This window comes from Pleurodeles waltl, unplaced genomic scaffold (genome assembly GCF_031143425.1).
Source record: "Pleurodeles waltl isolate 20211129_DDA unplaced genomic scaffold, aPleWal1.hap1.20221129 scaffold_59, whole genome shotgun sequence".
NCBI classification, from domain to species: domain Eukaryota; kingdom Metazoa; phylum Chordata; class Amphibia; order Caudata; family Salamandridae; genus Pleurodeles; species Pleurodeles waltl.
This window is the reverse complement of record NW_027150301.1, coordinates 4,192,068-4,219,453: the sequence shown is the minus strand read 5'-3', so window position 1 is coordinate 4,219,453 and position 27,386 is coordinate 4,192,068. Positions and strand designations below refer to the sequence as shown.

General features: G+C 51.9%; 1 protein-coding gene across 1 annotated transcript in view; it reads right to left on the bottom strand.

Annotated features, from left to right (window-relative positions):
* LOC138278810 (E3 ubiquitin-protein ligase TRIM39-like) overlaps window positions 1-27,386 on the bottom strand; it is a 182,335-nt gene that overhangs the window by 29,380 nt on the left and 125,569 nt on the right. Inside the window, exons 4-5 of the mRNA XM_069219323.1 lie at window positions 25,898-25,920; window positions 21,608-21,714 (exon numbers count right to left, since the gene is read on the bottom strand). Of these exons, the coding sequence (XP_069075424.1) occupies window positions 21,608-21,714; window positions 25,898-25,920 (130 nt within the window). The remainder of the gene's footprint in view (window positions 1-21,607; window positions 21,715-25,897; window positions 25,921-27,386) is intronic.

Below are 27,386 nucleotides of genomic sequence, written 5' to 3'. Positions count from 1 at the left end.
GGTACTTACACCTTGCACCAGGCCCAGGTATCCCTTATTAGTGTATAGGGTGTCTAGCAGCTTAGGCTGATAGATAATGGTAGCTTAGCAGAGCAGCTTAGGCTGAACTAGGAGACGTGTGAAGCTACTACAGTACCACAAATGATTATGCACAATATCATAAGAAAACACAATACACAGTTATACTAAAAATAAAGGTACTTTATTTTTATGACAATATGCCAAAAGTTTCTCAGTGAGTACCCTCAGTATGAGGATAAGAAATATACACAAGATATATGTACACAATACCAAAAATATGCAGTATAGTCTCAGAAAACAGTGCATACAGTGTAAAATTACAATAGGATGCAATGGGAGCACATAGGGATAGGGGCAACACAAACCATACACTCCAAAAGTGGAATGTGAATCACAAATGGACCCCAAACCTATGTGACCTTGTAGAGGGTCGCTGGGACTATTAGAAAATAGTTAGGGTTAGAAAAATACCCCACCCCAAGACCCTGAAAAGTGAGTGCAAAGTGCACTGAAGTTCCCCTAAAGACACAGAAGTTGTGATAGAGGAATAATGCAAGGAAAACACAAATCAGCAATGCAACAACGATGGATTCCTGACTGAGGGTACCTGTGGAACAAGGGGACCAAGTCCAAAAGTCACAAGCAAGTCGGAGATGGGCAGACGCCCAAGAAATGCCAACTGTTGGTGCAAAGAAGCTCTTACTAGGCTGAAGAACTGTGAATACTGCAGAAACGACAAGGGCTAGAGACTTCCCCTTTGGAGGATGGATCCCCCACGCCTTGGAGAGTCGTACAGAAGTGTTTTCCCGCCGGATGGACGGCAACAAGCCTTGCTAGTTGCAAATCGTGCGGTTGGCGTTTTTGGACGCTGCTGTGGACCAGGATGGACCAGAACGGTGCAAATTGGACCAGGAGGTAGAGGGGACGTCATGCAAGACAAGGAGCCCTCACAGCAGCAGGTAGCACCCAGAGAAGTGCCAGAAACAGGCACTACGAGGATGCGTGAAATGGTGCTCGTCTGAAGTCACACAAAGGAGTCCCACGTCGCCGGAGAACAACTTAGGAAGTCGTGCAATGCAGGTTAGAGTGCCGGGGACCCCAGCTTCTGGGTGCACAAAGGATTTCCGCCGGAAGTGCACGGGAGCTGGAGAAGTTGCAAAAGTCACGAAAACCAACAATGCAGTCTGGCGTGGGGAGGCAAGGACTTACCTCCACCAAACTTGGACTGAAGAGTCACTGGACCGTGGGGGTCACTTGGACAGTCTTGCTGGATTCAAGGGACCTCGCTCGTCGTCGTGAGAGGAGACCCAAGGGACCGTGATGCAGCTTTTTGGTGCCTGCGTTGGCAGGGGGAAGATTCCGTCGACCCACGGGAGATTTCTTCGCAGCTTCTGATGCAGAGAGGAGGCAGACTACCCCCACAGGATGCACACCAAGAAAAACAGTCGAGAAGGCAGCAGGAGCAGCGTTACAATGTTGCAGTAGTCGTCTTAGCTACTTTGTTGCAGTTTTGCAGGCTTCCAGCGCGGTCAGCAGTCGATTTCTTGGCAGAAGGTGAAGAGGGAGATGCAGAGGAACTCTGATGAGCTCTTGTATTCGTTATCTGAGGAATCCCCAAAGAAAGAGACCCTAAATAGCCAGAAAAGAGGGTTTGGCTACTTAGGACAAAGGATAGGCTAGCAACACCTGCAGGAGCCTATCAGAAGGAGTCTCTGACGTCAGCAGAGGGCACTGGCCACTCAGAGCAGTCCAGTGTGCCAGCAGCACCTCTGTTTCCAAGAAGGCAGAGGTCTGGAGCACACTGGAGGAGCTCTGGGCACCTCCCAGGGGAGGTGCAGGTCAGGGGAGTGGTCACTCCCCTTTCCTTTGTCCAGTTTCGCGCCCAGGCAAGGCTGAGGGGTCCCTGAACCAGTGCAAACTGGCTTATGCAGAATTGGGCACCTCTGTGCCCAACAAAGCATTTCCAGAGGCTGGGGGAGGCTACTCCTCCCCTGCCTTCACACCATTTTCCAAAGAGAGAGGGTGTAACACCCTCTCTCTGAGGAAGTCCTTTGTTCTGCCATCCTGGGCCAGGCCTGGCTGGACCCCAGGAGGGCAGAAGCCTGTCTGTGGGGTTGGCAGCAGCAGCAGCAGCAGCTGCAGTGTAACCCCAGAAAAGGCAGTTTGGCAGTACCAGGGTCTGTGCTACAGACCACTGGGAGCATGGAATTGTGCCAACTATGCCAGGATGGTATAGAGGGGGCAATTCCATGATCTTAGACATGTTACATGGCCATATTCTGAGTTACCATTGTGAAGCTACACATAGATAGTGACCTATGTGTAGTGCACGCATGTAATGGTGTCCCCGCACTCACAAAGTCGGGGAATTTGCCCTGAACAATGTGGGGGCACCTTGGCTAGTGCCAGGGTGCCCACACACTAAGTAACTTTGCACCTAACCTTTACCAGGTAAAGGATAGACATATAGGTGACTTATAAGTTACTTAAGTGCAGTGAAAATGGTTGTGAAATAATGAGGGCATTATTTCACTCAGGCTGCAGTGGCAGGCCTGTGTAAGAATTGTCAGAGCTCCCTATGGGTGGCAAAAGAAATGCTGCAGCCCATAGGGATCTCCTGGAACCCCAATACCCTGGGTACCTCAGTACCATATACTAGGGAATTATAAGGGTGTTCCAGTAAGCCAATGTGAATTGGTAAAATTGGTCACTAGCCTGTTAGTGACAATTTAAAAGTAATGAGAGAGCATAACCACTGAGGTTCTGGTTAGCAGAGCCTCAGTGAGACAGTTAGTCACTACACAGGTAACACAGTCAGGCACACTTATGAGCACTGGGGCCCTGTGTGACAGGGTCCCAGTGACACATACATATAGGCCACAAACTTATGAGCACTGGGGTCCTGACCAGCAGGGTCCCAGTGACACATAACAAACATACTGAAAACATAGGTGGTCATTCTGACCTCGGCGGTAAAAGGCGCTTACCGCCGGTCAGAAATCCTCCAAAATTCCGCCGCAGTCGCGGTAATCCGCCACGGTCATTCTGACCCACAGCAGCCAAACCGCTGAAAATCCGACAGCCACAACAGACCGCCAGAGCAGCGGTCGGCGGAAAAGTGGAGGCGGCCAAACCTCCACCGTCACGCCAACAGAAATACGCCCATGCCATTCTGACCCACGAATCCACGCGGCGGTCTTTCAAACGCGGTATTCCATTGGCGGTACACACCGCCGCGGTCAGAATAACCACAAACGAACAAAACTCAGCAACATTGGCCCATTTGAATTCCACACACCTGATACACATACACACACCACTCCCACACACACAATACAAAATAAAACACACGCCTACATCACCCACAAACCCCTACGACAAAATTCCGAAAAAAAGCACAGAGAGACACAGCACCGAACAGAGAATACCATCACACAGAGGCACACTACACCATCACCCACACAATCACCAAGCACAAAACAACACACTTAACCACCCATACTCCACCTCAGACATCATACACACCACTCCATGGCACCCCAAAGACACCCACGCTTCTCCGACGAAGAACTCAGGGTCATGGTGGAAGAAATCGTTCGGGTAGAGCCCCAGCTCCTCGGCACACAGGTACAACACACCAGCATTGCCCGGAGGACGGAGCTATGGCAGAGGATCGTCGACAGGGTCAACGCAGTGGGACAGCACCCCAGAAACCGTGAAGACATCAGGAAGCGATGGAACGACCTACGGGGGAAGGTGCGTTCCATGGTATCCAGGCACAACATCGCCGTGCAGAAGACTGGCGGAGGACCCCCACCTCAACCCCCACAATTTACAGCATGGGAGGAGGAAGTCTTGAACATCCTGCATCCTGACGGCCTCGCAGGAGTCGGAGGAGGAATGGACTCTGGTAAGTTGAAGCTTCAATACTGCTCCCCCCCACCTGCATGGCAAATCATACCCCAACCCTCACCCACATTCCCACCCTCACCCCCACCACCATCCTCACCCCCACCCTCACCCCCACCACCATCCTCACCCCCACCACCATCCTCACCCCCACCCCCAGCACACCCATTCCCTGCCAATGTCTCACCATCACAACCCACACATCCCAAAACCTAGGCCTGCATGCGTCCACTAAGCATGGACACCCATCACCAAAGCATGCCCAATGCACATACACATCTCGCCCACAAGCCACCCTCACCAAAGCCCCCACACACGAATGCCAGCACTGGGGGACACGGGAACCCACACATTCACCCATATGGCACACTGAAACTATAACCATACCTCTATACCCCTGCAGGACCCGACCGCCAACACACCGCCACGGAGGGCCCAGAATTCTCCACACCCCCCACCCAAGAGGCCGTCAGCGATGACAGCAGCTCTGTCGACCTGGACACTGATGACCAGCCCGGACCATCGGGGACCTCTGGACAGTCGGTTCCCCTCAGACAGCCACAGGCCACTCCAGACCCAACCCCCTCTGGGAACACCAGCACAGCTCCCACCCAGCGGGCCCATGCCTCTGTCTCCAGGGCGCGTCAATCAGCGGTGTGTCTACCACTACAGGGCACCCAGGAGAACCCACCACCCCAACAACAACAGGGACCTGGGGGCAGTGGTAGTGGGCACACCGGCCAGGGGACAGAGGCCCAGGGAAACAGGGGAACTGTGAGGGCAGCTGTGCGACAGGGGGGGGAGGGGCCCAGGGAACCCACTCTCCACGAGGCCCTCACCACCATCATGGGAGCATACAACCGCTCCCAGGAGACGATGGCGACGGTACTGGCCAGGTTCCAGGAGATCCAGGTGCTGCAGGAGGAACACTATCGGGGGTACAGGGAGGACATCAGAGCACTCACCTCCACCCTGGTCACCATGGTAGGGCTGCTGCAGTAACTCATCACCGCCAGGACGGACACTCAACAACCACAAGCGGCCCCTGCCACTAGCCTCGAACAAGAACTGCCAACCACCTCCGCCGGCGCTAGTGGACAGGAGGTCCCCGCCCAACAGCAGCCCACCAGACCCCCACCTCCTGCAGGAGAAGAACCACCCCGCAAGAGGGCCCTGAGATCTAGAAAGAAGACAGAGTAAGATGTCAAGACCCCCGCCAGCAAAGGATACCACCTGATGTCATCACACTGTCCCACATTGTTACCCTGTCCATCCTTGAACTGCCCCTGCTCCATCTCTCCACAGGCCTATGGACAATGCACCTGTGTGACTGTAACTCTGGACTCTACCATGGACATTCCTTCACCATAGCCCCCACCCACTTGAAACCACCCATCCCATTTTGAGCACTTAAATAAACACCTGTGTTGCACAAAAATATCTGGAGTCTGGCTGTGATTTCTAAATTTTGTAATTGACATTACAGTGCAAATATGTCCTTGTACATAGTGAAGACAACAAACCGCTGCCACAAAGCTGTAGTCCATGGGGAAACGAAGCACAGGACTCGTAGTGGGGACCCCAGATCTGAAATAGGGAGGGAAAAGCCACAACTCAGTCATCAGACACTGGGGCAAATAGACAGGCAGCAGAGATGCAGTAGAGTACCATACATTTACTAAATAATGTTTGAATTGTTACCTGTCTCCTATTGGAAGTACTGTTCGATAATTCTGTCCCTGTTGTCTGTTTCAGCCCCGTCGTCTTCCTCCTCGTCACTCTCCACAGGGTCCACAGCTGCCACTACACCACCATCTCGACCATCCTCCTGCAGGAAAGGCACCTGGCGGCGCAAAGCCAGGTTGTGAAGCATGCAGCAGGCCACGACGATGTGACACACCTTCTTGGGTGAGTACATTAGGGATCCCCCTGTCATATGCAGGCACCTAAACCTGGCCTTTAGGAGGCCAAAGGTGCGTTCGATCACCCTCCTAGTACGCCCATGGGCATCATTGTACCATTCCTCTGCCCTGGTCCGGGGATTCCTTACTGGGGTCAGTAGCCACGACAGGTTGGGGTACCCAGAGTCCCCCAATAGCCATACACGGTGTCTCTCTAGCTGTTCCATCATGTAAGGGATGCTTCTATTCCTTAGGATGTAGGCGTCATGCACTGACCCAGGGAACTTGGCATTAACATGGGAGATGTACTGGTCAGCCAAACACACCACCTGGATGTTCATGGAATGGTAACTTTTCCTGTTCCTGTACACCTGCTCACTGTCTCTTGGGGGAACCAAAGCCACATGGGTCCCATCAATGGCACCAATGACGTTGGGAATATGTCCAAGGGCATAGAAATCACCCTTCACTGTAGCCAATTCAGCCACCTCAGGGAAAATGATGTAGCTCCTCATGTATTTCATCAGGGCAGACAACACTCTGGATAACACCTTAGAAAACATGGGCTGAGACATCCCAGAAGCAATTCCCACCGTTGTCTGAAATGACCCACTTGCCAAGAAATGGAGTACTGACAGGACCTGCACCAGAGGGGGAATCCCTGTGGGTTGGCGGATGGGGGACATCAGGTCGGGCTCCAGCTGGGCACACAGTTCATTTATAGTGGCACGGTCAAGCCGGTAGGTCATGATGATGTGGCGTTCCTCCATTGTTGACAGGTCCACCAGCGGTCTGTACACGGGCGGATTCCTCCTTCTCCTCGCCAAACCCAGCGGACGGTGCCTAGGAAGGACAACATGGAGCACACAGTCAAGCAACCCACAGGTACGTACTCACAGCTTGCACAGTACACGATTCTCCATGCAGTGATTGGCTTGTATGTGTGGCCATGCAAGGCCTAGGCCTGTGTGACGCAGTTGAAATTGAGCCATGTGGGCCCTCGAAATGGCGGCTGCCTGACCTGTGAAGTGGGACAATGGGATGTGAGGTCAATGCGCTGGCGTGGCACACCGTGGCGGTAGGCGGTCGAAGACCGCGGCGCGAAGCCGCATTGGTTAACATTGAACCCTATGGGTTTCAGGAGCCAATGACGAAGTGCGCCGGCGGTCGCGGTACACACCGCCGCGGTACGCACCGCCGCGGGCGTGACCGCCATTTTCTATCTACTTATTCACTCGCGACTTGATCTTTCACAGGAGAGGACCTATACTGCAAGTGCTGCTGTGACCTCGGTCTGGAAGGGACAATGGCTGCTGCGACTGGGGAAAGGGCCCCTGCCTTCACCGGAGAGGAGTTGGAGAAACTTGTGGATGGGGTCCTCCCCCAGTATGCGCTACTCTACGGTCCTCCAGACCAACAAGTGAGTTCAATGCATTATGGATTTGGGGCCACTGGCTGGCTTGGGGGCCTGGCGGGGGGCACATGGCGGGGATGGGGGGCACATGGCGGGGATGGGGGGCACATGGCGGGCCTGGCGGGGGGCACATGGCGGGGATGGGGGGCCTGGCGGGGATGGGGGGTATGTTGGGCCTGGCGGGGGGCATGGCGGGGATGGGGGGCACATGGCGGGGCCTGGCGGGAGGCACATGGCGGGGATGGGGGGCACATGGCGGGGCCTGGCGGGGGGCACATGGCGGGGATGGGGGGCACATGGCGGGGCCTGGCGGGGGGCATGGCGGGGATGGGGGGCCTGGCGGGGGGCATGGCGGGGATGGGGGGTATGTTGGGCCTGGCGGGGGCATGGTGGGGATGGGGGGCACATGGCGGGGCCTGGCGGGGGGCACATGGCGGGGATGGGGGCACATGGCGGGGCCTGGCGGGGGCACATGGCGGGGATGGGGGGCACATGGCGGGGCCTGGCGGGGGGCATGGCGGGGATGGGGAGCACATGGCGGGCCTGGCGGGGGGCACATGGCGGGGATGGGGGGCCTGGCGGGGGGCACATGGCGGGGATGGGGGGCACATGGCGGGGCCTGGCGGGGGGCATGGCGGGGATGGGGGGCACATGGCGGGCCTGGCGGGGGGCACATGGCGGGGATGGGGGGCCTGGCGGGGGCACATGGCGGGGATGGGGGCCCTGGCGGGGGGCATGGCGGGGATGGGGGGTATGTTGGGCCTGGCGGGGGCATGGCGGGGATGGGGGGCACATGGCGGGGCCTGGCGGGGGGCATGGCGGGGATGGGGGGCACATGGCGGGGCCTGGCGGGGGGCACATGGCGGGGATGGGGGGCACATGGCGGGGCCTGGCGGGGGGCACATGGCGGGGCCTGGCGGGGGGCATGGCGGGGATGGGGGGCACATGGCGGGCCTGGCGGGGGGCACATGGCGGGGATGGGGGGCCTGGCGGGGGGCACATGGCGGGGATGGGGGGCCTGGCGGGGGGCATGGCGGGGATGGGGGGCACATGGCGGGGCCTGGCGGGGGGCATGGCGGGGATGGGGGGCGGGGGGCCACTGGCACCGTAAACGCAGACAGACTTGAACTTGGTATTTCTCCCTCCCTGTACGTGTCACATAGGTCCGCGCCCATGAGAAGATCGGGATTTGGCGTGCCATCGCCAAGGAAGTCCGGGCCCTGGGGGTCCACCATCGACGGGGCACCCACTGCCGCAAGAGGTGGGAGGACATCCGCCGCGGGACGAAGAAGACCGCCGAGTCTCTGCTGGGGATGGCCTCCCAACGCAGGCGGGGTGCCTGCCGTCAACTGACCCCCCTGATGTCCCGGATCCTGGCGGTGGCCTACCCTGATTTGGATGGGCGCGTGAGGGCAGCACAGCAGACACAAGGGGGTGAGTACAAGTACAATCTACTCTGTTGTCGCGCAAGTGGAGGTGTCTGGGTGGGGGAGGAGGGCTGTGGTTCCCCCTAGGCCAGGGCGAAATCTATAGGCTAAGCACCCCCGTAAGCCCCTGTGTCCCCAGCCATCACCCTCAGTAGTGTGCCAGTACAGCCATCCCTGGGCCGTGTCATCCATGGGTGCAGTTGTCAACTCTAGGCGTGTAGGGCATGTTCCATGGAGTGCATAGCAGACCCCAAGTGCGCAACTTAGTGCAGGGGGCATCTGTGTCTGTCATGTCCGCTAACTGTACTGGTGCTCCATGTACTCAACATCTCTTTATTTTTCTCTCTCCCCCCCCCCTTTTTGTTTGTCTTTCTGTGCTTGTGTGCATCAGCATCATCAGGCGGAGGAGAAGTGTCATCGGGGCAGGAGGGAGCTGCATCTCACATGGCCCAGGAGGGCCATGCCACCGAGTCTGACTGGACCAGTGAGACGGAGGGCGAGGGGAGCTCCACAACGGGGACGACTGGAGCCTGCAGCGACACGGACACGTCCTCGGAAGGGAGCTCCCTTGCGGTGGCGGCAACATCCGTGCCCCCGCTATTACAGGTACAGCCGCCACCCAGCGCACCATCTCCGCCCTCCCAGCAGCACCTCAGCGTTCGCCCCGTGCCCGCTCTGCCAGGAAGGCGGGCATCTCCTTCGCCCCAGGCACCTCAGGCCCTGCCCCTGTTACCCCTGCTGCCCTCAGTGAGGAGGTCATTGACCTCCTGAGGACGCTCATTGTTGGGCAGTCTACCCTTTTGAATGCCATCCAGGGGGTGGAGAGGGAGGTCCATCGCAGCAATGCGTACCTGGAGGGCATTCATTCGGGTCAGGCTGCCCATCAGCGATCGTTCCAGGCTCTGGTCTCAGCACTGACGGCAGCCATTGTCCCGGTCTCCTGCCTCCCTCCACTAACTCCCTCCTCCCAGTCTCCTGTTCCTCTGCCTGTCCCAGCCACACCATCAGACCAGCCTGCACACACCTCAACACCCAAGAGAAGCTCATCCAAACATAAGCACCACAGATCACACAAGCATTCACCCCAGCAACATCCAGATGCACACATGCCAACAGTCACCACCACCTCTGTGTCCCCCACCTCCTCGTCTCCCTCCTCCCTCCCTGTGACATCTACACTCACACCTTCATGCACCCCAACATCAGCCAGTGTTTCCATCACCAGCACACCCTCCAGTACAGTCCGCACACGTGCAGTCACCACCCCCACTACCATTTACACATCCCCTGTGTCCTCTCCCACTGTGTCTGTCACCCCCTCAGCCAAAGCACACAAACGCAGGCAGCCACCCACCCAACAGCCATCCACCTCACGACAGCCTCCAGCACAATCACCTGCACCCAAAGACAGCACACTTGACTCTCCTACAACCACATCCTCTTCCTTCACTCCCATTCCCACTACTCCTACCCGTCCCTGTCTTTCTAAACTAATTTTCCTTTCCAACCTTGACCTCTTTCCCACCACTGACCCACCCCCTCCATCTGGTAGGAGTAAGAAGAGCACCTCAGCCACCACCAGCCCTGCAGCACCCTTGAAAAAGGTGCAGGGCTATTGGAGTCCCCCAGCTCCAAGGTCCGGATCCTCCCACAGCAGCAAGGGGACATGCAGCCCACCCCCTGGGAAGAGGAGCAGAAAAGGGAAGGGCCGGCGCAGGAGCCCAGAGTCACCAGCCCACAAGGACACTACCCTGCCAACGTCACCTGCCACATCTCCAAAGGGAGGAAAGGGCCACAAACCCTCAGGCAAGGAGGGCAAGGGCAGAAGGGCGGAGAAGTCAGGCAGCAGGCCCGCTGCCCAGGGTGGACCCAGCACAGCTGCCCAGGAGGGACCCACAACCCACAGCCCAGGTGGGCATTGAAGGAGCCCCATCCCCGCTGCCCAGGAGGGCAACACGAGCCAATGGGCAGATGGCCTTAGGACGCCCGCCGTCTCAAGCACCGCTGAACTGGGCCCCGCCTTCTCAAGAACCGCTGAACTGGGCCCTTCAAGGCAAGCACCGCTGAACTGGGCCCTTCATCTCAAGCACCGCTGAACTGGGCCCTTCATCTCAAGAACCGCTGAACTGGGCCCCGCCGTCTCCAGAACCGCTGAACTGGGCCCTTCAAGGCAAGCACCGCTGAACTGGGCCCCGCCGTCTCAAGAACCGCTGAACTGGGCAAGCACCGCTGAACTGGGCAAGCACCGCTGAACTGGGCCCCGCCGTCTCAAGAACCGCTGAACTGGGCCCTTCAAGGCAAGCACCGCTGAACTGGGCCCTTCATCTCAAGAACCGCTGAACTGGGCCCTTCAAGGCAAGCACCGCTGAACTGGGCCCCGCCGTCTCAAGAACCGCTGAACTGGGCAAGCACCGCTGAACTGGGCCCCGCCGTCTCAAGAACCGCTGAACTGGGCCCTTCAAGGCAAGCACCGCTGAACTGGGCCCCGCCGTCTCAAGAACCGCTGAACTGGGCAAGCACCGCTGAACTGGGTCCCGCCGTCTCAAGAACCGCTGAACTGGGCCCTTCAAGGCAAGCACCGCTGAACTGGGCCCCGCCGTCTCAAGAACCGCTGAACTGGGCAAGCACCGCTGAACTGGGCCCCGCCGTCTCAAGCACCGCTGAACTGGGCCCTTCAAGGCAAGCACCGCTGAACTGGGCCCTTCATCTCAAGCACCGCTGAACTGGGCCCTTCATCTCAAGCACCGCTGAACTGGGCCCCGCCGTCTCAAGAACCGCTGAACTGGGCCCTTCAAGGCAAGCACCGCTGAACTGGGCCCCGCCGTCTCAAGAACCGCTGAACTGGGCAAGCACCGCTGAACTGGGCCCTTCAAGTCAAGCACCACTGGCCCTTTGCCAGACGTGGCAGGGCAGGATCTGTCTCGGGCAGGGCTGCAGGATGTCCTCTGGGCAACATGCCTCCTCCAGTGGCAGTGGAGTCTGTTATGGACTGTTTGGACTGTGGCTTTGCTCTCCCCAGGATGGGCCAGTGGGCAGGCCACCCACTGTATGGACTGTTTGGACTGTGGCTTTGCTCTCCCCAGGATGGCCCAGTGGGCAGGCCACCCACTGTATGGACTGTATGGACTGTTTGGACTGTGGCTTTGCTCTCCCCAGGACGGCCCAGTGGGCAGGCCACCCACTGTATGGACTGTTTGGACTGTGGCTTTGCTCTCCCCAGGATGGCCCAGTGGGCAGGCCACCCACTGTATGGACTGTATGGACTGTTTGGACTGTGGCTTTGCTCTCCCCAGGATGGCCCAGTGGGCAGGCCACCCACTGTATGGACTGTTTGGACTGTGGCTTTGCTCTCCCCAGGATGGCCCAGTGGGCAGGCCACCCACTGTATGGACTGTTTGGACTGTGGCTTTGCTCTCCCCAGGATGGCCCAGTGGTGGTGGAGTCCCCTCGTGGATCTGGCGTCGTGTACTCAAGTGGCTGAGGTGCCCCCCCCTTCCCTTCCCCCTGAGGTGCCTGTCCTTTTTCTATCTGATGCCCCTGCAGTGTTCTCTCCGTGGAGTTCTTGTCGTGGGACTGGGCCTTGCCCATTTGCTCTGGACCACTGTGGTCCCCGGACAGTAGTTGGACTACAGTTTGTAGATGTAAATAATTTGTACATAGTTTATTTATTTTTTGACATTTATCTTAACTATTTTCAATATATCTGCCTGTTTCAGTACTCTTCCTTTGGTCTTTGCATTATTACGGAGGGGGGGGTGTTGGGGGTTGTGACAGTGATCTGTGGGAATGCATTGATGTGTGTGTTGTAGTGGGTGTGGGTGGGTGGGTGTGTGCCGGTAATTTTTTCCCTCCCCTGTGTCGTAGGTGCAGTACTCACTGATGTCTTCCGCGCCGCCGGGCGTGCTTCTGGAAGAGGAGCAGGTATAGGAGTGCGGGGATGACCTGCAACTCTGGTTCCATGCTCTCGGAATTCCGCGTGGAGTGTGTCGAGGTGAGCGTTTTCCCGTTTGTAGTCTGTTTCCGCCGTGTTTTTATCAGCGGTGCTCCCGCCCCGGAAAATGTGGCGGATTGGTGGGTCGTGATCGGGTAGGCGGTACATTGTCTCCCGCCGGGCTGTTGGCGGTGACCGCCAGGCTGTTTGTTTGGACCGCCGTGGCGGGCGGATTGTTGAAGCGGCGGTCTCTGTTGGCGGTAACCGCCAGGGTCAGAATTCCATTTTTCGGACCGCCAGCCTGTCGGCGGTATGGCCGCGGCTTTAACACCGACCGCCAGGGTTGGAATGAGGGCCATAGTGTTTTCACTATGAGCACTGGGGCCTAGCCATCAGGATCCCAGTGAGACAGTGAAAACAGTGACAAACACCCTGACATACACTCACAAACAGGCCAAAAGTGGGGGTAACAAGGCTAGAAAGAGGCTACTTTCTCACACTACCTGGAAGGACAACACTATAGAATACATTGCACTACGCAACATCTACCTGGAAGGAGCACACTGTACTGTGCAATACACTGCATTACACAGCACCTACCTGGAAGGAGCACACTGTACTGTTCAATACACTACACAATACAACACCTACCTGAAGGAACACATATTACAATAAACTGCACTAAATTGCAGCTACCTGTAAAGAGCACACTGAGTAATACACTGCACCACCCAACACCTACCTGGTAGGAGCACACTGTACTATACCATACACTGTACTACACAACACCTACCTTGAAAGAGAACACTGTACTGTACAATACGCTGCACTACACAGCACTGACCAGCAAGGACCATGCTGTGGAATAAACTGCACCTAACTGGAAGGGTCCCACAGTACTGTATAGTACACTGCACTATACAGCCCCTCCCTGGAAGGAACACAAAGTATAATAAACTGCACTATACTGCACCTACCTGTAAAGACCACACTGAGCGATACACTGCACTACATAGCACCTACCTGGAAGGAGCACACTGTACTGTACAATATACTGCCTAACAGCACCTACCTGGAAGGAGCACACTGTAGAACACTGCACTGCGCAGCAACTACCTGGAAGGAGCACACTGCATTGTACAATACACTGCACTACCCCATACCTACCTGGAAGGAGCACGCTGTACTGCACAATACACTGGCCTAACAGCACCTACCTGGTTAAGAGCACACTGTACTGTAAAATACACTGCACTCCACAGCACCTACCCGGAAGGAGCACACTGTTCTGTACCATACACTGCATTAGACCTCACCCACCTGAAGGGAGCACACAGTACAGTACACTGCACTACGCAGCTTCTACCTGGAAGGAGCAGACTACACAATACACTGCACTACACAGCACCTACCTAGAAGGTGCACACTGTACTGTGCATTACCTTGCACTATACATCACCTATGTAGAAGGAGCACTCTGCACTGTACAATACACTACACTGCACAGCACCTACCTGGAAGGACCACACTATAGAATACACTGCACTACACAGCACCTACCTGGAAAGATCACACTGTACTGTAGAATACACTGCACTACAGAGCACCTACCTGGAGGGAGCACACAGTACAATACACTGCACTAACCAGCTTCTACCTCGAAGGAGTAGACTACACTGTACTGTGCATTACACAGCACTATACAGCAGCAACCTGGAAGAAGCACACTGTACTGCACAATACACTAAACTAGACAGCACCTACCTGGAAGGAGCACACTGTACTGTACAATACACAGAACTAACAGCACCTACCTGGAAGGAGCATACTGTACTGTACAATACACCGCATAACACAGCACCTACCTGCAAGGTGCACACTGTACTGTACAATACACTGCACTAACAGCACCCACCTGGAAGGAGCATACTGTACTGTAGAATACACTGCACTGCGCAGCAACTACCTGGAAGCAGTACACTGCATTGTACAATACACTGTACTACACCATACCTACCTGGATGGAGCACGCTGTACTGCACAATACACTGGCCTACCAACACGTACCTGGTTAGGAGCACACTGTTCTATGGCATACACTGCACTAGACCTCACCCATTTGGAAGGAGAACAATACACTGCACTTCTTCTAACTGGAAGGAGCAGACTACACAATACACTGAACTCCACAGCACCTACCAGGAAAGAGCACATTGTACTGTAGAATACACTGCACTACACAGCAACTACCTCGAAGGACCACACTTTAGAAAACACTGCACTACACTGCACCTACCTGGAGGGAGCATACTGTACTGTAGAATACACTGCACTACACAGCACCTACCTGGAATGACCACACTTTAGAAAACACTGCACTACACTGCACCTACCTGGAGAGAGCACACAGTACAATACATTGCACTACACCACACCTACATGTAAGGAGTACTCTGTACTGTACAATACACTGCACTACACCGCACCTACCTGGAAGGAGCACACTATACTATACAAAACACTGCACTGCACAGCAGCTACCTGGAAATACCACACTGTAGAATACACTACACTTCACAGCACCTAGCTGGAAGGAACATACTGTACTGTACAATACACTACACAGCTTCTACCTGGAAGGAACACATAGTACAATGAAATGCACTATACTGCAACTACCTGTAAAGAGCACACAGTACAATACACTGCACTACACAACACCTACATGGTTAGGAGCACACTGTACTGTATAATACACTGCACTACACATCACCTACCTGGAATGAGCACACTGTACTGTACAATACAATGCACTACACAGCAGAAATCTGGAAGGAGCACACAGTACAATACACTGCACTATAGAAGGAGCACACTATACTGTAGAATATACTGCACCACACAGCACCTATCTGGAAGGAGCGGACAGTACTGTACATACACAGCACCTATGTGGAAGGAGCACACTGTGCTACAATGCACCTACCTGGAAGGAGCCCAATGTACAATACACTGCACTACACGGCACCTATGTGGAAGGAGCACACTGTACTACACAGCACCTACCTGCAAGGGGCATACTGTGCAGTACACTGCACTACACCCCACCTACCTGGAAGGAGCAGACTGCACTGTACAATACACTAAACTACACCTCACCTACCTTCAGGAAGCACACAGTACAATACACACAGTACAATACACTGCACTACACAGCTTCTACCTGGAAGGAGCAGACTATACAATATACTGCACTACACCTCACCTACCTGGAAGGAGCACACTGTATAATACACTGCACTACACCGCACCTACATGGAAGGAGCACACTATACAATTCACTGCACTACACCGCACCTAACTGGAAGGAGCACACTGTACAATACACTGCACTACACCATACCTACCTGGTAGAACCACACTGTACTGTACAATACACTGCACTACACCTCACCTACCTGGAGGGAGCATACTGTACTGTACAATACACTGCACTACACCCCACCTACCTGGAAGGAGCAGACTGTAGTGTACAATACACTGGCCTAACAGCACCTACGTGGTTAGGAGCAGACTGTACAGTAAAATACACTGCACTACAGAGCACCTACCTGGAAGGAGCACACTGTACTGTAAAATACACTACACCACAGAGCACCTACCTGGAAGGAGCACACTGTACTGTACAATACACTGTACTACACCTCACCTACCTAGAGGTAGCACACAGTGCAATACACTGCACTACATAGCTTCTACCTGGAAGGAGCAGACTATACAATGCACTGCACTACACAGCAACTACCTGGAAGGAACATAATGTACTGTACAATACACTACACTACACAGCACCTACCTGGTTGGAGCACACTGTACTGTGCATTACACAGCACTATACAGCACCTGCCTGGAAGCAGCACACTGTAGTGTACAATACACTACACTATGCAGCACCTACCTGGAAGAACCACACTGTAGAATACACTGCACTACGCAGCACCTACCTGGAAAGAGAACACTGTACTGTACAATACATTGCACTAACAGCACCTACCTGGAAGGAGCACACTGTACTGTACAATACACTGCACCACACTGCACCTACCTGGATGGATCACAATGTAGAAAATCACTACACTACACAGCACCTACCTGGAAGGAGCACACTGTACTGTGCAATACACTGCACAGCACCTACCTGGAAGGAGTATACTGTACTGTACAATACACTGCACTACACAGCACCTACCTGGAAGTAGCATACTGTAGAATACACTGCACTGCACCGCACCTACCTGGAGGGAGCACATAGTACAATACATTGCACTACACAGCTTCTACCTGTAAGGGGCAGACTATACAATACACTGCACTGCACACCACCTACCTGGAAGGAGGAGACTGTACTGTACATTACACTGCAGTATACAGCATCTACCTGGAAGGAGCACACTGAAGAATACACAGCACTACACAGCACCTCCCTGGAAGGAACACACTGTACTGTAGAATACACTGCACTACACACCACCTACCTGGAAGGAGCACAGTGTATTGTACAATGCACTGCACTAACAGCACCTACCTGGAAGGAACATACTGTACTGTACAATACACTACAGAGCACCTACCTGGAAGGAACACACAGTACAATAAACTGCACTATACTGCACCAACCTGTAAAGAGCACACAGTACAATACACTGCACTACACAGCACCTAACCGGAAGGAGCACACTGTACTGTACAATGAACTGCACTACACCACCCCTACATGGAAGGAGCACACTGTACAGCACAATACACTGGCCTAACAGCACCTACCTGGTTAGGAGCACACTGTACTGTACAATACACTGTACAATATACTGCACTACACAGCACCTACCTGGAAGGAGCACAGTGTATTGTGCAAATGCACTAACAGCACCTACCTGGAAGGAACATACTGTACTGTACAATACACTACAGAGCACCTACTTGGAAGGAACACACAGTACAATACACTGCACTACACAGCACCTAACTGGAAGGACCACACTCTAGTGTACACTAGATTGTACTACACAGCATCTACCTGCAAGGAGCACACTGTACTTTATAATATACTGCACTGCACCACACCTACCTGGAAGAAGAACACTGTACTGTACAATGCACTGCACTACACAGCAGAAATCTGGAAGAAGCACTCTGTACAATCCACTGCACTATAGAAAGAAAACACTGTACTGTCAATACACTGCACTACACAGCACGTACCTAGAAGGTGCACACTGTACAATAGACTGCACAATAAAACACCTAACTGGAAGGAACACATAGTATAATAAACTGCACTATATTGCACCTACCTGTAAAGAGCACACTGAGTAATACACTGCAATACACAACACCTACCTGGTAGGAGCACACTGTACTATACAATACACTGCAGTACACAGCACCTACCTTGAAGGAGAACACTGTACAATACGCTGCATTACACAGCACCGACCTGCAAGGACCACACTATAGAATAAACTGCACCTACCTGGAAGGAACATACTGTACTGTACAATACACTATAGTACACAGGACCTACCTGGAAGGAACACATAGTACAATACACCTACTTGTAAAGAGCACACAGTACCATAGATTGCACTACACCTGACCTAACTGGAAGGAGCACACTCTACTGTACAATAGACTGCACTACACAGCACGTACCTGCAAGGAGCACACTGTACTGTATAATACACTGCACTGCACCACACCTACCTGGAAGAAGAACATTGTACTGTACAATGCACTGCTCTACACAGCAGAAATCTAGAAGAAGCACACTGTACAATACACTGCACTATAGAAGGAGCACACTGTACTGTACAATATACTGCACCACACAGCACCTACCTGGAAGGAGTAGACAGTACTGTACAGTACACTGCACTACACAGCACCAATGTGAAAGGAGCACACTGTACTGTGCAATACACTGAACTACACAGCACCTACCTGGAAGGAGCACGCTATACTGTACGTTACACTGCACTACACAGCACCTACATGGAAGGAGCACACTGTACTTTACAATACGCTGCACTACACAGCACCTACCTAGAAGGTGCACACTGTACAATACACTGCACGATAAAACACCTACCTGGAAGGAACACATAGTATAATAAACTGCACTATATTGCACCTACCTGTAAAGAGCACACTGAGTAATACACTGCAATACACAACACCTAACTGGTGGGAGCACACTGTACTATACAATACACTGCCCTACACAGCACCTACCTTGAAGGAGAACACTGTACAATACGCTGCATTACACAGAACCGACCTGCAAGGACCACACTGTAGAATAAGCTGCACCTACCTTGAAGGACCACACTGTAGAATGCACTGCACTATGCAGCACCTACCTGGAAGTAGCACACTGTACCCTGCAATACACTGCACAGCACCTACCTGGAAGGAGCATAGTGTACTTTACAATACACTGCACTAATTAGCACATACCTGGAAGGAGCACACTGTAGAATACATTGCACTGCACAGAAACTAACTGGAAGGAGCACACTGTATTGTACAATACACTGCACTACACCAGACCTACCTAGAAGGAGTACGCTGTACTGCGCAGTACACAGGCCTAACAGCACCTACCTGGTTAGGAGCACACTGTTTTGTACAATACACTGCACTACACCTCACCCACTTGGAGGGAGCACACAGTACAATACACTGCATTACAGAGCACCTACCTGGAAGGAGCACACTGTACTGTGCATTACCCTGCACTATACAGCACCTACCTGGAAGAAGCACACTGTAGAATACACTGCACTACACAGCACCAACCTAGAAGGAGCACACGGTACTGTACAATACACTGCACTACACAACACCTACCTGGAAGGAGCGGAGTACACTGTACTGTGCATTCACAGCACTATGCAGCGCCTACCTGGAAGCAGCACACTGTACTGTACAATACACTACACTAGACAGCACCTACCTGGAAGGACCACCCTCTAGAATACACTGCACTACGCAGCACCTACCTGGAAGGGGCACACTGTACTGTACAATACACTGCACTAACAGCACCTACCTGGGAGGAGCACACTGTACTGTAGAATACACGGCATCACACAACGCACTGCACTATAGAATGAGCACACTGTACTGTGGATTACACAACACTATACATCACCTACCTGGAAGGAGCACACTGTACTGTGCATTACACAGCACTATAGAGCACCTAACCTGGAAGCAGCACACTGTACTGTACAACACACTACACTAGACAGCACCTACCTGGAAGAACCACACTGTAGAATACACTGCACTATGCAGCACCTACCTGGAAATAAAACACTGTACTGTACAATACATTGCACTAATAGCACCTACCTTTGAAGGACCACACTGTAGAAGACACTGCATTACACACCTCCTACCTGGAAGGAGCACACTGTACTGTGCAATACACTGGACAGCACCTACCTGGAAGGAGCATACTGTACTGTAGAATGCACTGCACTACACAGCACCTACCTGGATGGACCACACTGTAGAAAACCATTGCACTACACAGCACCTACCTGGAAGGAGCACTCTTTACTCTATAATACACTATACTGCACAGCACCTACATGGAAGGACCACACTGTAGAATACACTGCACTACACAGCACCTACCTGGAGGGAGAACACTGTACTGTGGGATAGTGCACCTTGCTTTAGGGCTGTGAGGCCTGCTAGGGGGGTGACTTACCTATGCCACAGGCAGCGGTTTGTGGGCATGGCATCCTGAGGGGGATGCCATGTCAACTTTACTTTTTTCTTACCACCAGCACACACAAGTTGCATTGGCAGTGCACATGTGTTGGGTGAGGGGTCCCTTAGGGTGGCACAATATATGCTGCTGCTCTTGGGGACCCTCCCTGGTCACAGAGCCCTTGGTATCAGTGATACCTTTTACAAGGGACTTAGCTGTGGGCCAGGGGTGTGCCAATTGTGGAACAATGGTATAGTTTTAGGGAAGGAACGCAGATGCTGGGGCCTGGTTAGCTGGATCCCAGCACACACTTAGTCAAGTTGGCATTAGATATCAGGCAAAAAGAGTGGGGGGAGGGTACTGCAAACAAGGGGCCAGCTTCCTACAACTAGAGAAAACACTATACAAGACAGCACATAGTTTGAAGCAGGATACAGCACTAGACAGCACACCAGAATAGACGGAGCACTATTTCACAAAACGCTGCACCAAACAGCAGTTGCACAAGAGAGCACACTGCATTACACAGAACACTATACTACACTGTCCACAGTGCTGCACCAGACAGTAAACTGTAGTAAATGATAAAACTGCAGCATCATCTCTATTCCCAACCAAATCATTTTATCTTTTGAACACAGCTCAAGACTTTTCTGCTCATGCAGAACTTTAATCTTCGTCAGCCTCCACTATTGTGGCCCCCATTACTTCATTCTGGATAATGACTCTCGGTTGGTTACCTCCCGAGCGCGGGCACTTCCTTCTGAAGCAGCTGATTGAACTTTTACAAATGGTCTCAAGCAATGCACCACCCTCTCTAAAGCTGCCCCACCGCTGGTAGTGGTATCAGGGGAGCCTTGGGTTTGCCTCCTCCCTTGCCACAGGCTTGGCAGGGCACACAGGAGCGATAAAAGTCCTTCACCTTCTCTGACATCTGCGACCAGTAGAAGTGGTTGACCAGCCTCTCTCAGGTCTCGGTCACCCCCAGATGCCCAGCCAAGGGGATATCATGGTCAATGTTAAGGAGGAACTCCCTGTACTGCTGAGGGACCACCAGCACGGCTCAGGAGTTAGCACAGCCGAGGGGGTCAGTGTAGACCTGCACTCGCCAAACGTTCGACCAGGTCTTTCCACAGTAAAAGCTGTAGCTGTAGCTGGTGGAGGCCAAAGGTCTCAGTGTGGACACCAACATATAATTACATTCAGTGCAACTCTATTTACCTTTATATTTCTTCATCTCCTCTTCAGGTTTCAGCGTTATCATAACTTCTTTTTCCCTTGTTTTCTTCATCTCACTCTCCTGACCCTGAAACTTCACCTTCTTACACCTGAAGGACACACAAATCATTTTAGTGTTACAGAAGACTGGGAGGCTACAGGATCTGGAAAAGAACTGCACAAACACCCTGTAATTGGAAACAGAATACTGCAATTTACAGGAGCTCCAGCAGGACAGCAATTTGTGTGTCTCACTACACACACACACACACACACATCAACAGCCCTGGGGGGCAACCACAAGTGTCACACATTATCTCTTCTACTATGCATATCCCTCTGCTCAGAACGTTGTAGGGATTAGCACATGATAATACAAGCTTCAGGATCTCGTAGGAAACAAAAAAACTCAGCAACTAACACACATGGCCACTGTCTCTCTCCACCTCCCTTTCTGTCTATTTATCTGATTACCTGTATAACTCTTTCTTCGTCTCTCACATCACTTAGTGTTCCTCGCTCTCTCTGGTCCTCTCTTTCAGAATGCGCCAGATATTGCAAAGGTATCTGTGCACATTGAGTGTTACTACAAAAACAAACACTTGCACAGACTCTATGCTGCGCTGTCTCGACTTTATTTCATCCTCCCACCTCCTCCCTCTTTCCTTCTCTCTCTGCGACTCTAACATAATTGTGCACAATTGCTGGTACTACCCTCACACTCACTCTCTCTGTCTCAGCATCTCTCGGCCCCTCTTTGCTTCTCTGTAACTGAATAAAGCTTGTCACACACACAAACACACACTTTGTTTCTTTTTTCTCTCTCTTTCATATTAACTCTCTTGGTGTGTTTGTCTCGCTGACAGTTCTTGGCATCTCAAAAGCAGATGTGAATAATCACACACTATCTCTTTCATTCCCTATCCCACTCTCTACGTATGCCTCTTGATCTTCAACTCGCTCTCGTGATCTCCTGCGTCTGTCAGGCTCACTTTCTCTCTTTCTGTCTCTCACTCTTGCTTTCTTCCTCTCCTCTTATAAAATCTCAGTAGTGCTGAGTATGACTGTCTGTTAGATCCTGCATCCTGCACCCTGTCTGTTATAGCCTTCAACCTGGAATTACTACATCTCCTGCATCGTCGAATCACTGAGCTCCTCCACCTTGGGATCCTTAAAATCCTACACTGTGGGATCTTTAGAGTCATGGTCCTTGGAATCTCTGCATTTCTGCATCTTGGAATCTCTGGAGTCCTATACCTTGGAATCTCTGGATCCCTGTACCTTGGAACCTCTGGATCTCTGTACCTTGGAATTTCCAGATCCATGTACCTTAGAATCTCTGAATTCCTGTACCTTGGGATCTCTGGATCTCTGTACCTTGGGATCTCTGGATCCCTCTACCTTGTAAGAACTGAAGGCATGTTCCTTGAAATCTCTAAACGGCTAAATATTGCACTCACCTAAGTCCTGCATTTTAGGTTCAAATAATTTTTATTGGTATGTAACATTATACAGCGATCGCATTGTTTGACCTGCCCGGAAGGGGGCTGCATAGTGATAATAATTATATAGCTGTATTAAAAGTAATAACATTGAATGGGATGAAAGGTAAACAAAGTATCCCCCTACCCCCCTCCCTCTGCCCGGGAGCACATTTACCCATTAATGCAGCAACAATGAGAGAAAAAACTAAAGGTTAAACCCCTACATAACCCTGTTCTCTGTTCATTGTATCATGGCTGGTGTGTGGAGAAGCCCCAGGAGCTGAAGATATCTGGGGCATGTCAACTCCCTAAACTCCGTAAAAAGGAGCACCATAAATGAGCCCCATAACTCTTGGAAAGAGTTGCTTGGCTCGTCAATGTCAGAGTAATATTCTCCATGCCTAAGATGTGCCACAGGGGGTGTATCCATCCCAGGTGCATGGGAAGAGTATCAGTACCCCAGTGAGTGAGTATGTTTTCAGTGTCCGAATCCAATGCCAACCCTATTAGACGCCCCCTATGGTTGCAGATTCTACGCTTGCCATATTTTAGCTGTGTGACGTGCCCTGTAGTATATGTCCTCCCATTCCCTATGTGTGAGAGATCTACCGATTTCGGCCTCCCATTGTTGTTGTCCTGGGGATTTCTGTGTATCGGGGCCTTTTGTAGGAAATTATACAGGTCAGTGATTAATCTTTTATCTGAGGTCTTCTTCAACAGCCATTTCTCAACATCAGTAAGGGATCTCTGTGCCTGATCTCGTATCCCTGGATGCATGGCCCAATGACGAATTTGTAAGTAGCGCATCCGCTCTGTCTCGGGGAGTGCATGTTCGGATTGTCAAAAGGTATCATGCCCTTGACATCAATTAGATGGCCACAGTGCGACACTCCGGTTGCAACCACTTGCTGTAGGTCAGGCTGTTCATACCAGGGGTAAAGGATGGATTGATAGCAATTGGCGTCAAGGGCGAGGGAAATGTAGTAAAGTTTTTCCTTGTTGCCACCCGGTCTCACGTTCTCCTAAGTGAGTGTGTGATTGGAGAAGAATATAAAGCCCAGGGATGTTGTGGGTGGGATAGGAAGGGGATCTTCCACAGGGATGTGCCTGCGAGCGCCCTATACATAAACAGCCACCTCTTTTCGGACTCGTCTCTCGACCACTCTACTAAATAGTAGAGTTGGGTGGCTTGAAAATAGTGCAGTAGGTTAGGCACTCCCAGACTGCCTTGTGCTGGTGATTGATAGCATAGGGAGGCCGCCTTCCCGCTCAAATGAAATGGTAAAAATCTTTCTGTAAAGATTAAAGCGTTCCCTGGAGAGGCTCGACCGGTATGGTTAGAAAAAGGTATAAGATTTGCAGAAGGATCGTCATTTTAAGGGCAGCAACGAGGCTGAGCCATGAAATCAGGGGTGATTGCCATTTAGCCAGGCTGCATCGTACTCGCTGTACCAATAAGCGGTAGTTAATAGGGGTAGTGTCTGAGATGATTGGAGCAAACTTGAGATAGGGGTAGTGTCTGAGATGATTGGAGCAAACTTGAGCCCTAGATAAGGGATACTCTGTCTCTGCCAACATATTGGAAACTGCCTTTCCACATATTGATGGTCCACAAGAGGGACAGCAATATTAAGGACTTGGGATTTCTGAAAATTTACACGGAAGCCGGAGGTCTTTCCGAACTCCTCTATCTCCTGCAGAAGAGCCGGAAAGGCCCCCTTGGGATTAATATTTAAGGAGACTAAAACATCATCCACGTATAAAGCCAAGGTGTGCACTTCGCCTTCAAATGTCACACCTGTTATATTTGGATTCGTTCGTACACTGTGTAAACCGCTCCAATAGTAGGGGTGACAAAGGGCACCCCTGTCTGGTGCCTCTGCATATGGGAAATGATTGGGAGGAATGTCAGTTCCCACACCATCGCCCACGGTTTGCTATAGGTGCTATGGATCCATGTGAGAAACGGAGGGCCGAAACCAAAGTGGGTTAATGTTGTTGTCAGTTAAGGCCAATGCTCTATGATGAAGGACTTCTCCACGTCCAGGGTTAAAAGCATAATGTCCCTACGAACCTGATCTGCCTTATTTATTAAGTCAAGAATGCGTTTCGTGTATCCCCACATTGGGGGTGCATCACATTTTGGTCTGGGTCAATCAGACCCGGTATAGCTAGAATACCGGTTAGCATCAGCAAGCTTTCTAGGATCAGTCAGCTTACTGTCAACCAGGTACTGGCGCAACTCTGTAGAACAAATACTGAGCATATTCTCTCTCAGAATCAAATCATATAATCCTTAGTAATCATTTACTTTGTTGCCCCGCACCCAACCATTCAGTGCCTTATTGGAGAAATCAAAACAGACTACCCAGGTCTGTGTGGAGAGTTTGGTGCTGTCCCTAAACCTCTGATTTTTCAGGGTTCAGTCCAAACTTGGCCAGTAAAGCGGCTTTCATGGGTTCATAGACATTCTGATCATGTGGAGGTTGAAGGAGGTTTTGAGTATGCTGTGATTGTGGAAAACTTGAGGTAGTTTCTGTGGACAAAAGTGATTTTTGTGGACATGAGCGTGTTTCCCTGGGCTTGGGGGGTATTTTCATAAGACTCTGAGTTCCAGGATAAGCAGAGGGGCCTCAACACTGTTTGGAAGACAGGAGAGTAGCTACGAAGTGGTCTACATATAGTAATTGTATGAGGTAGTACTGCTCCGGCAGCAGAGTGGATTTGTGTGAGCTCAGTACTGACATTTCCACACTGCAGCCAGATCTGCTCCGTACACACTGAGAGGAGAACAATAAACCAACCTTACCTGTCCAGGGCGCTTCTTACATCCTGCAAAACAGAAGAACAGGCAGAAGGACATCAGTTTCCACAACAGATTTTAAATTCTGGCAGAAGTTTAGATACAATATAAGTTGTGAAATTCAAGTTACACACATGAGAGTAAGTTCTGAATAGGGTCACATGACACAGCACAGCTTGTGATATCCCAAGTGGTCCCACAAGACAGCAGAGCTTTGAAATTCTGAATGAGGGCAGATGACAGTACAATCTGATATATTCTGAATGCATCATGTATTATAGTCTAGAGTTCCTGAGATCAGACGCCAGACCTGTTATTACTCCTGCATAACTTGAGAAACAACTAGTGTCTGTATTCAAAGTATACCACGCCAAAAATACTTCTAACGCACTTGTATGGGATTAAATGTAAATGAACAAGGACTTTGGATAAAGCGTGGGATAAGATCCTTAGGTCTCTTGTTCCTGTTAGAAAATGTCCACTTATACAAGCTGCAGCACTAGAACTGGGTATAACCAGTACTCAGGAAGAAGCCCTTGTGTCTATGTAACATGGTGTTTTAGTTTAAAACAGGAGGCTGCAAATGCTCTCAGAACTGATCACACTTGAACTGGAGCAGTCTCAGTCATCAAACTATGTTCTATGTATAGAATTGGACTTCCCTCTGAATTGTTTCAATTTGAAGAACAAATTATTAAATGAATGGACGGAAGTAATTCTATGTCATGACCAGAGGGGAGGATTATGCTTTTCTTCCTTCGCTGTAATCAATAACAGCCATACTCAAACTTTATGATAAACTACAAATCCTAAGAACCTTTGGGAATGGAAAAGACAAAACATCCGATCAAACATAGGCATTAGTTCAATCAGAGATGAATTTTATGAGGCGTAGATGCCTTAATTTACCAGGCGGTTGCTGGGTCCATGGGCCCCTTGGAACAGTACCTGGTGGATCAAACTGCGCGTGCCTGCACCCATATCTCTAATCCCATGAAGGATACCACTGCACCCTCTGGGATCTTAGGCACCTTCCAATCTGCCCCAAATCCAGACCATGTGCCTGCCAAGCTTCGTCGCAAGGATGGCGTTGACTATGATGCTTCTGCTTGCCTTAAGCAAGCTTTCTTGGCTACCCCCCCCAATCCCGGGTCCTACTGAACCAGCCCTGGAATTCCCAGGCCCTATTTCCCCAGACCCTCAAGATGATGAGTCCCCTGTGGACTCAGATGATGAGGAAGTGTCCTACAGACCTTGGCATCCATCCATCCCTTACACTGCAAACCCAGAGGCCCAGGACCAGGGCTTGGACATTTCCTGACCCCGATTACATCCTCTACCCTTGCTCCTCTGAGTGGGCTCCGGCAGAAAAGGTAGCCAGCTATGTGGTAGGTCACCTTAGGAAGCCCTTGGAGAAAGAAGCCTGCAGCTGCTTTCCAGACGAATGTCCCTGCCCTGGCTTGTAGGGTACAGTCGCCCTGACTCCCGACATTGA